At 34.7% G+C, this 17,431-nt stretch overlaps 1 protein-coding gene across 1 annotated transcript in view; it reads left to right on the forward strand.

The window, feature by feature from the left end:
• The window catches only part of PREX2 (phosphatidylinositol-3,4,5-trisphosphate dependent Rac exchange factor 2), a 426,568-nt gene that overhangs the window by 386,214 nt on the left and 22,923 nt on the right, over positions 1-17,431 (forward strand). Inside the window, exon 38 of the mRNA XM_072604786.1 lies at positions 10,514-10,616. Within this exon, the coding sequence (XP_072460887.1) occupies positions 10,514-10,616 (103 nt within the window). The remainder of the gene's footprint in view (positions 1-10,513; positions 10,617-17,431) is intronic.

A 17,431-nucleotide genomic window follows, 5' to 3' on the forward strand; every position in this document is an offset into this window, starting at 1 on the left:
TATGGAGAGAGTGAAGGGGAGTGACATAAATGACTGGAAAAAATAAAAACTGTTCAAGTTGTGAAAAATTTAAAATGACAAACAGAAGAATTTATATTTAATCCCGGAGTTAATAAGGAACCTTTGGACCATTCGAACTATTTATCGAGTAGAGTGGTGACATGATCAGACCTATGGTTTAGGAAATCAGTGTGGGAATTCTATGGAGGATGGTTTGAATTGGGGAAAGAATTGAGGAAGGGAGTTCAATTAAAAGGCTGTGCAAAAGTCCAATGAAAACATGATGAGTTCGTGAACTCAGATGGTAGTTGTGGGTAGAAAGAAGGCAACTTATGTGAGAGATATTATAGAGAAAGAAATGTTAGCATTCCAACAACTGGTTGGAAATTGAAAGGGGGATAGAGACAGATAGACAGAGAGAAAGACAGACAATAACAGGAAGGTTACAAACTGAGTGACTGAATGGATAGTGGTGCCCTTGACAAGAAGAGAGAATTTTGGGAGGAAAGTAAGTTTGGAGAAAAAGAAAGAAGTTCTATTTTGGAAATGTTGAACTTTAGATTCATACAGGACATCCAGTTGCAAGTGTTAATTGGCATTTGGTGATGGGGAGTTGGTGTCCAGGAGATAACCTAGAAAAGAGTATCCAGGCAACATTTTTCTTTAAAGAAGGGTAAAAAATGAAAGTAGTGTGTACTTCCTAAGTTCTTTCTGCCAATTTATGAGTACATTGTTAATTTTTCATGTCAATTTTAGAAAAAGCTAAATAATGAAATAATTTTAATATTAATCATTGGAAATAAATGAGCAAGTGCTCTTTTACACAGATATTTTTGTAGGTTAGAGCTAAGACAAATAAACAGGTGGCAAGAATAGCTCAATATTATTCTGAATAATGATAAATCAAATAATTTTTTAAATTGATTACTAAATTTTATCTATTTACCTGTACATTCCACTCAGTATTATAATTTGACACTTTTTTGTTGGCATGGAAACTATTTAGATTAAAAATATACCAAGAAGATTTGTCAGTTATAAACAAAAATCGATGATTTCTTTCTACTTTCTATTGGGAAATTACTAATATCATTACAGATATATAGTTCTGTCAAATTAGTGCCCTTGGGAATATATACCAAATTAAACCATAGTCCAGAATATCACATTGTTATTATTACAGAAGTATACCATATACACATCCAATAGATCAGCTTTGCAGAATGCCATCTACCTTCCTTGTTGCTGCTCAGTCATTTCAATCACGTCCAATTCTTTGTGACCCCAATTGGATTTTTCTTGGCAGAGGTACTGGAGTGGTTTGCCATTTCTTTTTCCAGATCATTTTACAGCTGAGAAACTGAGATAAACAGGATTCAGTGACCTGCCTAGGGTCACACAGCTGGTGTCTGAGGCCAGATTTGAACTCAGGAAGATGAGTTTTTCTAATTCTGGGTCTATGTTCTATCCACTACACCACCTAACTGACCAATGACCTTCTAACCAATAACAGATAACAATTCCTATTATTTATTTTATTACCCTTATGTTATTGTTGTTGTGTTGTGTTCATCCTTCATTGCTGAAGAAGACATGCCATCAGAGAAATAATGACATGACATGCACTTGACTTTGTTTTGAGTAAAGGACAGCTGTGCAGGTCACCACTGTCACTTCTCTGGAGCCTTCTGCATCCAGTGACCAGATAGTCATCACGATGACTGGAGATGACCCAGGATGCAATGGGAGACCTTGGCCCCTTTAGGTCAAGGTCTATTCAGGAACTCACTTAAGGTGAGGTAGCATCCATTCTGTGGATAGGCCTCTTCAAGAAGTAGCCAGGGCATGGCTCCTTTAGTGAGGCATAGAAAAAAACATCAGGCTAGGAGGGAAACAAAAATAGTTACTATTGATAATCAGTCTTAAGCCAGGAGGATGCAGAAGCCAGCCCTTAGGCAGGAGGCTATTGTCCTCCAATGTATGAGCTTCAGAGTGCAGTAGTTTTAAGGTTGTGTGAAAAGAAGGGAATGGAAGTGAAAGGAAGGGAAGGAACCCCATTTGGACTGGTTAGTAAAAAATGATGTTTTTTCTAGGCTGCAGAAAACTCAACATTTTTATATAAGTAAATTAAAATTCAAACATGATATTAAGGTAAAATTTAAATGAGGCTATTAGATTTTTATTCATTGTCAGGAAGTCAGTAGGAATCAAGGGATAGAGATTTCTATATTAAGCATGCACTTGAGGTGAGGTAGGGATGTGATAAGGACCCTCCACAACCTTAAAATTTTACATTTCTTTCCCATGTTACATTTCACTCTTCTCTCAAAATGATTTTAATAACATGTGGTAGAATGAAAAGAATGGTGAACTTGGGGTCAGTAGAAACCTGGTTTCAGATCTTGGCTCTGACACTTACTAGACGAGTACAGGGGCAAATATCTCATGTTCTCTGAGCCTCAGTTTCTTTATCGGCAAAACTTGCACTACAGGTCTGTTGTGAGGATCAAACGAGATAATGAATATAAGATAGAAGAAAGATTACATGATCCAGTGGTGGCATCATTGTACTAAGTCCCTGTGCACCTGGACTTAAGGTCCATCTCTGACACACACTAGCTATATGAGCATGAAAAAGTCACATAAATTCTTTTGAGTCTCTGCTTATTCATCTGCAAAATGAACATAATACTACTTCTAGGACCTCCCTCACAAAATTGTTTTGCGACTAATATGAAATAATATATGCAAAATGCTTTGTAAATTTTAACACATTATATAAATATTCAAGGTTCAGCATGGTATAGCAAAGAGACTGCCAGCCTTGAAGTCAAAAAATCCTAGGCTTATGTTCTGTCTGTAATACATGAGGGAGTCTCTTAGGTGAGTCATGTATTTTCCCTGTGTGCCTGGCAACTCTCTAACACTAAATTGTAGATGAGTTACTAATCTGTATTAGTAGCATTTCCACACTGAGAATCCCTCTACTGATGGCATCCAATGGTTAAACTATATAGACCAATGAATAAATGAATAAAGATAAGTTTTTATTTGTAAATATTATAGCACTATATATGGTAAATTGTGATTATCAAGAACACTATAATTCATGACATTAACATAGCTTCTGTTATTCTTTTGCATAAGAGTTCACACTTGACATACACTGGGGTACATTTTCCTAAACTAATTTTGGGCAGCTAAATGGGGAAATATCAGGCCTGGAGTTTGGAAAACTGGAGTTGACTCCATACACTTTACTATCTGTGTGACCCTGGGTAAGTCACTCAACTGCTGTTTGCCTCTGTTTCCTCATTCCAAAAATGGTGCTAATAATAGCACCTACCTCTCAGAGTTGTTGTGTGGATCAAAAGGAACAAACATTTATTTGTAAAGCACTTAGCACAATGCCTGACAAATAGTAAGTGCTATATCAATGCTACTTATTTTTCCAGTTATCAATTTGTAAATAGAATGCACTAGCCCTGGATATTGATAGAAACCATAAAAGCTGATTTATGGGATTACAATTGTCCCTGGAGAAACGGAATTCAGGGAAATTTTAAAGCAAAAGAGAGGCCTTTTTCCCCCATACCAGCTTTATCCAAAAAGCAGATATTTCTGACCAGATATATATGTATGTATGTGTATATATGTTGTATACATATATATACACACATATAATTTCAAAGTGAATATTTTATAGAAAAAAAGGATCAGTACTTAGGAATTTTCTCATAAAACCCCTATTCATATGATAAGGTACACCACAATTCCATAGAATGCTGCTAAGGGAAGTCATTTTTATGTCAATACCTCTCTATATATCTGTCCCTTAAAAAGAAAATAAATTCAGATGACCAGCAATTAGGACACACAATTGGAAAGAGCCTCAGAGCTTCAAACAATGCTATACTATCTTTCTCCATGATACATAATCACTGAATCCTTCTCTATTATCTCTTATGGCTAATAAAGTTTATATGTTACTTTCTGAAGTTTAAGATGGCAAACTTGTATAGAGTATGACATTACTTTCCCATTGCATTACCATAGTCTGATAAATGTCCAATATGTAAGAAAAATGTGATGTGCCTTTTATAAGCATACACATCAGAATATAATTTATAAACCATGTAATGGTGTGCAAATATGCTTCCATACCTACATGATACTTCTCCTTTCCTATACGTATATATGTTTAAATTAAGTCTTTGTAATTTAGTTTTGAGGGAGTTCCTGGAAAATGAAAAAATGCTCTGGTAACATCTGATGCCAGTACCACATTCATGCATCATTGAAAAGCCATTTGCTTGCTGGTTTGTGGACCAAGATTCTTCCAGAGACTGATAGAATTTGAAATGATTTCTTCAAGTGCTGGGTTTTTCCACTCAGTTTTCACAATGAAATAGTTGAGAAGATGTATAAAAGCTCATGAGCCAAGGAAACTGAGTGCTGGGAGGACTGCAAGCCTTTAAGATTTTTAATTTCAGTTTCATTTCTGACTTCCGTGTGATATTATTAAGGTCAGGATTTGACCTTGATTTGGGGGCAGTATTTCTTGACATTTCCCTAACTTTCTCCTAACATTTGACACTGGTTGAGATTATTTCAAAAATTACATTTTGAATGGATTGGAAAACAAGTCTCCATGGCAGTTACTCTGTGAAAGAGGGCATCATCGCTGCCACTTTGATAAACTGCAGATGGAAGCACAATAGCACAAATCCAAAGAAATTTATCCAATTTCAAATAGAGTTTCTGTTAGCAGCATCATTTTTGCAGGTATTATTAATTCTAAATGAGCTGCATTTTGATGTGCTGAGGCAGAGAGCAAAACCCTGCTCCTAGTGATTTCTCATCCTGGGCCATAGTCCTTTTTTGAAATAACACCTTTGCAAAAAAAAAAAAAAAAGTCAGGTGGCACTCAAGAGCATATTTTTCTTTCTTATGCTACAAAGATAATCTGCCATAGTGCTGAATAATGAAGCTGCAAGGTTTTTCATACCTTGGCCCAAAGGAATAAATCAGTAGAAACAAATGAAGAAAATAGATTTTTAAAAATTTGAATTCTAGTTAAAACTTTGCAATGAGCAAGTGCTTATTACAAACAGAGAAAGGAAGCATATCCTTCTATCAGGATACCAGAAATATATTTCAGTGAATTTAGGGAAAAAGTGAAGATTTTCTCTTATTCTTTCAGCTTCAACTTAATGGTTTCTAATGACTGAAATTTTAGTCTACAGAGATTTCAAACTGAAATATTAGAGACTATCCTAGTTTGAGGAGGAAAAAAACTGTGTTCTTTTACAGAAGCTGGCAATTAAATAATTTTAGGGGAAATTATTTTTTTTATTAAGCTTCAATTCTACTTCTTGATGCCTGTTAGTATTTATTTTACCTCATGCACATAAAAAAAAGCAATATCAATCATGTCAGATTGACAGACTGTACTTGCTATTGGCACACAGAACATATTCTATTAGCAGCTAATTATAAAATACTGACCCATTAGGGTGTCGTTAAGAGTTTCAGATGAGTGCCTCTGAAAATCTAATTTGAAGGCTGCTACTCAAGCCATTGAACAGCCAATGAAACTTAACATGTTATTCATAAGAAAATAATTGATTACTCCTATGAATACAGTGGAAAGTTGTCAGGCTATTTTTAATGTGACAGCAAAATGTTTCAACTCTACCCACTTTGAGAAATGCATCATTGTAACGTTCTTCTGTATGGCTTAGATAAACTTTTGTACTAAGATTGCACAGCTAATGATATTTATATGTATTTCATACATTCTTCAGGAAAGCTTTTTATTGGGGACTTATCATGGTATGGATGTAGCGATGGGTTTTTGAAAGCTGTGGATACAGAAAATAAGCTCTGCCAGACCCTACCAAATTGTAAAGAATTAGAGTAAGGACTCAATTGTTCATCTGTTGTCCAAGGACCAGATTAAGTTTGGAGAAACTCAGGATGAGAGATTAACCATATAAAGTAATGGAACTTTTGGGTCCCAGCAGCTCATAAAGACCATCTTATTAAGTCAGAGAGGGTGATAATCAGCAACATAAAAGAGAATATTAGTACTGAAAAATCACGAATCCTTGAAGAAAAAGTGCTTACATTTACATAAATGTAACCTAATGTGATCACTTGAGTAAAATACCATCAAAGCAAGGGAGCTGAGGAAGGTAATTGGGGAGGTGGAGAAACATAGAAAGACGAAAGGTTTATCAAAGGAATGAAAAAGTAAGAGATGAAGTAACAAAAGCTACTCATATCTACCAGAGAAACAGAATTATATGAACAATGAGAAGGGGCATGAAATATTGACTATAGCATTGGCCTTGGCGTCAGGAAGACGTAAATATGAATGTTGCCTCTAACCTATATCACCTGTATGACAGTGGTGAACTCATTTGTGCGCCAAATGCTCCAGACAACTCTCTAAGACCCTAAGTTAACAGATGAGCTGCTGATATACGGTTGCAGAGGGAATTACCCCACCTGGAGTTGCTCAAAAAGAAGAAATCACAGTTCCAGATTCCCTTGCCTTATCTGCCCAGAGGTGATAGTACAGGTGGCACAATTTCAAGGAACCACTTTAGAGGATAAGACAAAAGACATTTTTACATTAAAGGAACAAATTGGAACTATAGGTGAAAAATACGAAATAATGAAAAATTTGAATGAAGGTGCTTTCAGAGAAAGTCTGAAGAGAAAGAAGAAAGGAAACTAATCCCTTATACATGCTAGAATCCAAGTCTCTCACTTTCCTTGGAGTCTTTGTATAGGGGCACATACCACATGAAAAGGCCTTATTTAGGTTTGGTATAATAGTGTATATTTGGTGCAATAGTAAATACATACTCCCAGATAGTTCTAAAATAGCTTTATTTATAGCACCAAATTTTACTCTTTACTTAATAATGAGTGAGTGAAGTTTCTTTGTAGTTTTACAAATAAATTACAAATAACTACAAACTTCTTAAAATGCAAAAATGAATGGTGAACATGGGGCCATCCTTTTATAAGTTGTAAAATCTCTGTAAGATGTTATCTGAGAACAAAAGTGGCATAGAGAACATTATAATCTTGGTTAAATCTTAATTCATTAATGTTTTGAATCGAAATGTCTAGGTTAGTCTCTTCTTAATCCTCATTTATGATATATTTGTTAAAGGCATTTGAATGTCCAGTAAATTTTCTTATCTCCAATTGAAATATATTTCATTGTGTAGTGGCATTACTGTTGACTTTTATATTTTGATCTTAACTAATGGCTTTTTCTTTGACAACATAAAACATTTCACTCTTGCATATTGTCTCTGTATCCTAGCTTAATACCTGGGACCTAGTAGATAACTGAAATGATGATTGCTGAAGACAAAAGCAATTTAAATAACTCATTAGAAAAATAAGCTGAACAAGTGATAAAGTGGGAAAAAATTCAGCATCAGATGAATTCCTAATTGGATCCTATGAAATATTAGAGAAACAATTAATTCAATATTCCATAAACTTTTTGCAATAACAAGAAAAAAAGAGAATCCTTATTTTTTCTGTAATATAAGCACATGGTCTCCAAACCTAAATCAGGGAAAGATAAAACAGAAAAGGAAAACTATAAACCAATATCCTTAATGAATATTTGTACAAATATTTTAAATTATACAAATATTTTTTTAAATTTATATTTAATAAAATATATTTAATTATATATAAAAATTTTAAATATAACACAAATATACAAATATTTATTATATTAAAAAGTTAACTGCAACACTGTATTACACAACCCACTTTGACCAAGTTGGGTTTATACCAGGAATATAGGGTTGGCTCAAAATAAGGAAAACTAGAAATATAACAAGTTGTGTTAATAATATACATAATAAAAACATATGGTTATATCAACAGATACAAAAGAGGCTCATTTTTATTTTAAAGTATTTTAGAAATTGTAAGGATAGATTAGCAAATAGCATGCATCTAAATTCAAAAGAAGTGATAAACCTTTCCAAGAAGATCAAGAATGAAGCAGAATTCTCATGAACACTGTTACTAATTAACATGACAACGGACATGCTCTCTAGCAATAAGACAAAAAAGAAATTCAGGGAACATAACTGGCAAAAAAAATCACTTTTTTGCAGTTAATATTTTATACTTAGAGAACCCTAGCATCTTAACTGAAAATTTATGGAAATAATGAACAACAGTAAAATTTCAGGATATAGGAGAAAACCACCAACATTTGTATACACACATATGTATATGTACATATGTGTAAATTATATACATGTACAATGTGTATACACATTCACTCAGCAAGAAGAGCTAGAAAGATTAAAATAACTGTAGAAGCTAAAAAAATTACTCAGAAGTGTGTCTTCCAGCATTCATTCAGGCACTAGTTAAATCATTTGCAGAAATAAACAGAAATAATGATAGGCCTAAATATTTGTAGAAAATTGAGCCAATATAGTGAAAGTGATGTATTAATGCAATAAATATAATATTTAATGCCATGCCAATAAAACTCTAAAAGAATATTTTATATAGCAAAAAAAAAATCATAAAATGTATATGGAGGATCAAATGTTCAGGGGTCTCAAGGTCAGTAATAAAAATTGGGGGAAGAATGAGTCTCTCTGTACCAGATCTTACACTGTACTACAAAGCAGTAATCATTAAGAATGATTTGCTACTGGTGAGTGAGACAGAGACAGAGACAGATCATCAGAACAGATTAGGAACAAAATATTTAGAATCAAACAAATACAGTAACATGGTCTTTCATAAACCCAAAGACACCCCCTCTCAATTGTTAGGGGAAATATCTACTATTTAACAAAAACTTTTGTGAAAACTGGACAGACATCTGGAAGAAATTAGGTTTCGACTTAAACCTTATACTATACCAATATGAACTCCAAAAGGATACATGACTTAGATATAAAAGGACCCATTTAAATACATTAGAGGTAGAAGGAAGAAATTACTTTTAGATTAATGTATAGGAGAATTATTCATGACAAAAGTGATCAAGAATATCACATAAGATAAAATGGATAATTTTAATGGTGTGAAACTTAAAAGTTCTTTTTAGAACACTTAAAGTAAAAATTCAAAGGGAAATGGGTTACTGGGGGGGGGAATCTTTGCAACAAGTTTCTCTGATACATATCTCATTTCCAAGATATATAAATCACTGATTCAGATTTATAAGATTGAGATCTATTACCTAATAAATAAATATTTTAAAGATACCAATAGTTTTCAAAGAAAAAATGGAAGCTTCAATGGTCATTTGAAAAATATTCTAAATCACTGACATTGGCAAAACACAAATTAAATCATCTTTGAAGTTCTACCCTCCACCTGTTACACTGGCAAATATGATTAAAAATGAAAATATGAATGTTGACTGGGCTAAGGGAAAACAGGGTCAGACATGCAGCACATGGGCTACAAGTAGCCCATAATTCTGCCTGTCCAAAAACTGAAGATAAAACATGCCTCTCCCTTCTGATGAACTTAAAATACAGAAAGGTATATTTGTGTGTGTGTGTGTTTATACATAGTTAGTGTGCGAATTTGTTTTGCTGAACTATATAAATATGTATTTAGGGATTTTTTTGTCTCTCATAGTAGTGGGAGGTAGAGTTTAATGAAAAAAATACTTGATACTTAAAAAATAAAAATGCTGTGTTAAAATGAAGTAGAACTTTATTGCAATAATTTCTATGTAAAGGAAATGTGTTGTGGTTGATAGTGCACTAAAATTAGAGTCAGGAAGACTTGAATTAAATTCAGGCATGACCTGGGCAATTCACTTAACATCTGTTTGCTTCAGTTTAAGCACTATTTAAATATTAAATAATGTTGCCTATAATCATTATACTTTGGGGTATATATGTATATGTATACATATATACACATGCACATACATATATACTCTATATATTATATTGGCATATTATATGTACATATATATATGTATATGTGTGTGTGTGAACATATGCCTAAATAAATGTACATATGCCATCAAGTGGAGCAGTGGATGGAGCCCTAGGCCAAATGTCAAGGAAGCCTGAGTTCAAATCTAGCCTCAAATTCCTGCTAGCTATATGACCCTGGACAAGTCACTTAACCTGTTTGCCTCAGTTTCCCCAACTATAAAATGGAGATAATTATAGTACCTGCTTCCCAGGATTGTTTTGAGGATCAAATGAGATAATAATTACAAAGCACTCAGCCTCGGGACTGGTTATAGTCACTGTGTACGTAGTACATAGTAAGTTCAATATAAAGATAGCTACACAGCTCTGTGTGTGTGTGTGTTCGTATGTTATATTTATATTTTATATGGATGTTTGCATGTGTCTTAGATAAGTAGGTGGCACTATGTGGAATGAGATTCCAGGATGCTTTTTGGAAAGTCTAGATACTGTGTTTTTGTGACTGTATGTAACACTTTATTCCCCTTTGTCTTTGCCCACAGATGCACTCTGAGTGTTACTCTGGAGCAGGCTATCATTCTGGCCAGAAGTCATGGACTACCCCCCCGATACATCATGCAAGCTACAGATGTAATGCGAAAGCAGGTAAATTCAGATAACATGTTAGACTCATTCTCTTAAAGCTATAGAACATGCCTCCACTAATACCTATATACCAACACTGAAAAGTACAGTGCAAAATAGGAAAAAAATACATATTGTCCTGAAACCTTTCCTCTCTCCTCCTTAGATCCTTTTCCCCAAAAGATAACAGCTTCACATTATAAAATGCCATCTATTTATTTTGCATTCACTTTGTGTCTGAGGGTAAAATGGGAGAGTTTGGTTACTTGTGCTTTCATATCATGAAATAGCAGAAAATGAGAGAGTAAGAAAGCACTGGATCCAAAGTGACAAAAAAGGATGAGTGGCTACAGCTCACTTCCCATGCAACACCACTGTGTCTACCTTGTCCTGCTGGCTACATGCTGATGCAATACAGAACAATGGGATGATGGGAACCTCACTGCCCTAGAAAGCTGAAGAACTCCAAAGCTGTCCACAAACACTCTGACCTTGGGAGATTACATTACTCATCTGTGTAAATGGGGATTGATAACTTCAAGGTTTAAATGAGAGATTAACGTATGTCTAAGTGTGTTGTAATGTATAGATAGAGAGAGAAAGAGAGCAGAAGGGATTCTTATCATCCTTTATTTGTTGTAATGAAAATCATAATTTATCCTATTAAACAGAACATAATTTTGTAAGTTTTATGAGTAAAAAAAGAATAAGAGAGACTTAGAACACTGGAACTGGTTTTCATTTTCATTGTTCTGGGTCAAGATTATTTGCCACTCGTGGAATTTCTAAAACTCTTGCATAATCTAAAGAAAAATAGACCTCAATATGTATAGGGCAGAGAAAAATGCATCAATCCAACACACATTTCCAAAGTAACAGCTCTGTTCAGGTAGATGACAGCTGGCAGCAAGGTGGTACAGTGGCTAGAGATCTTGGCCCGGAGTCAGGAAGACCTGAATTTAAATCTAACCTTAGACTTTTACTAGCTGTGTGACCTTGAGCAGGTAACATCACCTTGGTTTCCTCAACTGTAAAATGAAGATGATAACAGCACTTCCCTCCCAGGGCTGTTGAGAGGATCAAATGAGATGATATTTTTAAAGTGTTTATCACAGTACCTGGGACATAGGAAATCCTTAATAAATGTTGATTTCCCCTCTCTCCACTATGGAAAGCACTTAGCTAGACACTAGGGGAAATAGAGAGTTGACATAAGTCATGGTCTCTGTGCCAAGGTGTTCATCTATTAGGGAAATAAAGCACATACACCGTATTCAAGGTGGTATCAGAGAGCTACAAAATCAGGTACTGTGGTGAGGTCTAAGATGGTGCATGTGGCACAAGAAAGGCAGTGTTTTGCTGCCTGGGGTGACCAGACAAGATTTCAGGGAAGAGATAGCATTTGAGTTGGACTTTAAAGAATCTGTTAACAAGAGACTGATGACTCCAATATCATTAAAGCTAGAGCCACCTTAGAAATAGTCTTGTTCATCTTCCTCACTTTATAGGTAAGGCAGCTGAGGTCCCAGAAGGTGACATCCTCAAGGTTATACATGAGAGTGAAAGGTCAGACTCTTATCCACAGATCTGATTCATTCCTCTGCTGAAAAATCTTTAGCAATACCCTATTGCCTCCTATTTCATGCTCAAACTTCTCTGCTAGATAGGCAAACTTTTCCTATCCAATGAGTCCAGTCCTTTCATAGTCCTGCCCCTCCCCTAACCCATGTATGCTGGGTCATCTCTAGTCATCCTGATCTGTATCTGGCCACTGGACCCAGATGGCTCTGGAGGAGAAAGTGAGGCTTTGCACAGTCCTCACTCACTCAAATCCAATTGAATTGCAAGTCATGTCATCATCTTCCTGGTGTCATGGTCCTTCCTCCTTGAGAATGAAGGACAAACCATACAATCTCTATGCATAGTCTCCTCTGCTGTGGAACTGTATCAATACACTGAATTCTAATGCCTTTAGACTTTGCTCATGGTATATCTTATATTCATCTGTCTTCCCTGTTGTCCCTCTTTTCACCTATGAATTCATACTCACAAGGTAGAGTGATCTGCTTACAGATCCCTTCCATTCTCCAGAATAAAAATTCCATTTCCTCCTCTCCCTGCCTCTCTTCTCCCTAACATCCCTGCTGCAAAGAATTCTTATTCATACTAACCATTGTTGATCCCTTTGATTCCCACATGACTTTTTCGGTTCATCTGGCTAACCACACTTCTGATCATTGCTAAAAATTCTTCATACTTTTGGAGAGTAAAGTGATATCTTGGCTCCAGAGAGAAAGGGAAACAAATAATAAAACCACCTTTTTGGATTGCTATCTACTTTACTGTTTTCTCAACTTTCAAGTACCCTCTCCTCACCCTTTGGTATAGAGTTTCCTGATCCTCACCCTCTCCCACTTCCTTCATCTCAGTGGTATTTAAAGGCTAATACAATAAGTATGAATCTAAGTGATTTCCCATTAAACTTAGACTAGTTATATTCTGTGGTACTGTGGAATGTGTGTTGGTTTTTAAAGTATTTTATAGGTCTGCATATATTTTTTTATTTCTAAAAGAAAAATGTGATACTACCATTGGTTATTATTTTTAATTGCAAGCATGCAGTATTTTAATAGCATCGTGTGTATGAAAAATGTATGTTCCATTTTCCAAACACCCAACTTGCAAATTAGCTTTAATAATGCCTCCCATTTGTAAATCAGGGGCAACTTTCACAGCAATATTTACTATAAATGCTACATTAATAAAATTGTACCACTATTAGGTATTAAACAAAGTACAGTGAGTTGACTGTATCTTTCTGTTGAGCCCCACCTAAAGTACCTCTTTGATTTAGTTTGTTTAAATCTTGATTCAAGAAGATCCTGTATCTTGTTATATTTATGAAGAGAAGTGAAAAGTATAGAAATATACTAGCACTGGAATTTACCAGTGCTTTTAAGTGTATCTGCTTTCTTGAATTTTCTAGCCTCTTATTATATCACATCATAATTATATGTAATATTTATATTATAATATTAAAATTATATTTTAGATTTTCATTGCTTAGATTAATACTCACAGGTTATATATCTTCATCTCATTGTATAACATATGGCATAAATCTGATAGATATAGCCAAAATAGCTTAGTTATTGAAAGTTATTGCTGAGCTTTTCCCTTCACCTATTTGTGCAGTTCCAGAGTATGGTTACCAAGAAATAAGTATGTTTTATTTTGCAATTTTGTACTTCAGATTGTGTTAAAGCTAAGGAATCACTGTAGCAAAAAGATTAGAAATTCATGAACTATAGTTAACTTCAGTATTCCCTCCCACTCCCTGCCAAAGTAATTGAGTAATAAAAGCTTGGGATCCAATCAGAGTCAGTAGTAAACTAATCATTTTCCCTTCCACAAATGTTTCAATTTTCTGCAAATGTTGAATTTTATACTGTTGTTTTTGTTAATTTAGGTGCAGACCTAAATTTGTTAATTTCGGGCAGCTAAATGGCACAATGGATAGAGTGTTGGTCATGGAGTCAGGAAGACCTGAGTTCAAATGTGACCACAGACACTTAGTAGGGTATAACCTCATGCAAGTCACTTAAACTGTTGGCTTCAGTTTCCTCATCTGTAAAATGGAGCTAATAATAGCATCTACCTCCCAAGCTTGTTGTGAGGATCAAATGAGATAATATAATCATTGTAAAACACTTAGTACAGTTCCTGGCACATAGTAAACATTATATAAATGCCATATACAATGTTATCAGCATTCATTTCTATCTTGTAAGGAAATCCCCCCTTTTAAGATTTTCAATTCCAAGTGAATTTCTGAGATGCATACGGGAAGAAGTTTCTTTCATGTCATAATGGGAAGTAAATCTGTCAAAACTTTCCTGTTGCTCTAACCAAAGCAGAAGGAAGACTTTCACAGAAATTAAAAACTCCCCAATAAACAAATATTTCTATAAAGAAAATGATGATGTAAACAGAGTTGCTTTCCTGCCATTCTTTATTGTATGTTAGATATATAATATATCAAAAGGGAAATTAGACTTAAATCAGACCTTATTCCAGTACATGCTCTATAAATTGTAATGGAAACTTAATTTTGCAGATTGATTTACTGGCCTATGCATGTTTACAGTTGTATCATACTTAAGGATTATGCAGAAAAGTTCAGCAGTGGTCAGGCCCTGTATCTGTCACATAGGCTTCCATCTTCTTTGTATAATTGATGACTCTTCATAAACTACCATTTCCATGTTGGGAGATACTGAAATGTTTGTGTGACCCTGGGAGAATGCCTTGACCGTTCATTGTCCCAAGCAACTCTCTAAGAATGCAGAGAAGACGCAGGGACTAGCACAGTGCCTGGGACACTGTCAGTGCTTAATGAATGCTTAGTGACTGATCTGCATTGGTGAAGGCAGTTTCCTAATCTAAAACTTTGCTTAAGCAATGAAATCACAGGTCCGGTCCCTATCTCTGTATATAAGATAGAATATTTTTTAAAATTTGTTTTATTTCTAATTTATTGAATGAAACAGAATATTAATATATTCTTTTGGTTAGCAATGATTATAAATGTAGTGATGTGGTCACATGGTTGTGAAGAACACCGTGTTGTCATAGGACTACTTTGAATAGCAAATTCCTGTGATACTTATGAAATATGCATCTATTTACAAAAAAATGATTTATATGGCAAATGGTTACAGAGAATTGCCAGTCTTAGAAACTAGATATCCCAAAAATATTCACTTAAGAAAGTTAGAAAATTACTCTGGTTCCTTTTATCATTCCGTATACTGAAAAAAAAAACAGGTTTCCCCCCTTCCAAGAAAGTTAAAGGAGATGTAGAACAGATCTGAACAGATCATTTAGAGGCTAGTTAATGCATATTGAAAAAGAGTGAGATTGAGAGTTTGTTAAGGCTTTCTAGTGAAAGGCAGAGATTAATTAATTACTTAATTAGTTAATTATTGTGACTACTCTTAAGCAGTTTTGTCATTTTTAAAGGACTGAAGAAAGAAAGCATTCTAAGTGCTTTATGACCAAGTCTATAAATGAGGAGAATTAGTTATTCTAATTTCCAATACATTCATTTCTTCTGGTACAAAATTGGTAACTGAAGAGTGTCCTTTGTAAACACTCTCTACTTCATCATGTTCAACGTTTCTCAGTGACTTTGTTTGTACTCTCCTGACCTTTCACTGTAATGGAAAGTCAGTATTGCTTTTAATTCAACTATATATATATATATATTCCTCTTGTGAGTACACTTCTTAGGAGGTGTGTGTGTGTGCATGTGTGCACATGCATGTGCATGCATGTACATACACACACATCATTGACAGGAACTTTAAGGTAAAGTGTTAGGAGAAAATCAAGCTTGATTACACGGAAGAAATGGTGAAGAGCTTTTAGTGAATCCAAATTGCTCATTGTTGAAAACCTCTCTCTAATTACCTTGAATTCTCTTGAGTTCACTCTCTCATTGATGCTATTATTATGAATCATGGAATGCCACAAAAGCAGATGAACTCAAATTACTGTCTCCAAAAACCACAGGGCAATCAAAAGACTCATGAGAGACACAAGCATGCTACAATGTATCAATGATAATGTGTGTAAAATGGTATGAGATATTGCTATGTATGTGGCATATATTACAAAATATATAGAACTAGGTGCTATCTTCCAAGGTAATCTTACAGTTGCCCTCTAAAAATTATAAAATTATATAATTTTGTAAAATTATAAAAAATTATAAAAATATAATAAAAATTATAAAATCTATCCTGTGGTACTCATAACTGACAAAGCACCTTTTCCCTGGCCTTTAAACATGGGGACTTTGTTTTAATGGGGATTTGGACACTAGCAGGGAAAGTGGTGTTCCAGATTGTGAAAAAGACATTTATTTTTGATTCTCCCATTGTATCCCCCAACTTCATGCCTTAGGAACTGATGCATCAGAAATAGACACCAGTGGAGGTAGGAGGGTGGGAAGGGTTCAAACAAGATATATTATGGGAAGAGAAGGACTTGAACTCAAGAACAGCCCCTGACTACAAAACTTGTGTCATTATGGGAGAGAAAGAAACAGAATTATTGAGTGGTAGAGAAGGTGCTCTGAAGTGATCAAGGCTTTCATATAAACATGGCGTTACTGTGGAGAAGGAGAAAAGCTAACAACAGTTATTGCAGATCACAAAATTTGACTTCAAAGTTGAGACACCATAAAGAGAAGGCACGCATGTTTTGGGTTGTTTTTTCTTTTGACATTTCTTTTGAATAATCCATGTATGATAAAAAGTGAAAAGCATATTGACCAGTGCCTTATCCTAGAGTATAGTGCTAGGGTAACCTGTAGATGAAAATCCTTATAAAACACTACCACCTTGGTATCCCAATGAGAAGGGGACAAAAATAAGAGTTAATGTCTTGAATAGTATTAGTGTTAACATAAAGCAGAATTTCATGGAAAGCTTCTAAGAGCCTGCTTTCTCATTCCTAATATCTAAGGAATAACACCTCTTGAAATTGCATTTCAGAAATACTTAAAAATCTAGGGTGGCACTGGAGGGAGAATAAATAATGTGAGCAGTATTTTATAAGTTTTTACTTTTAATGAAACCATTCAGTACAAAGATAAAACTACCCAATATTCCCAATAGAATGTAAAGTCTCTGAGGGCAGAGAAATGTTTCATTTTTATCCGTATTTCTACTTCCTAAATAACCCTATTTCTAGACTTTGGCTGCCAAAGCTCTTCTTCAGTCCGAGTTTTTATAAGGGCTATTGGGCAGCAAGGGGGTACAGTGGATAGA

This window comes from Notamacropus eugenii, chromosome 4 (assembly GCF_028372415.1).
Source record: "Notamacropus eugenii isolate mMacEug1 chromosome 4, mMacEug1.pri_v2, whole genome shotgun sequence".
Classification (NCBI taxonomy): Eukaryota; Metazoa; Chordata; class Mammalia; order Diprotodontia; family Macropodidae; genus Notamacropus; species Notamacropus eugenii.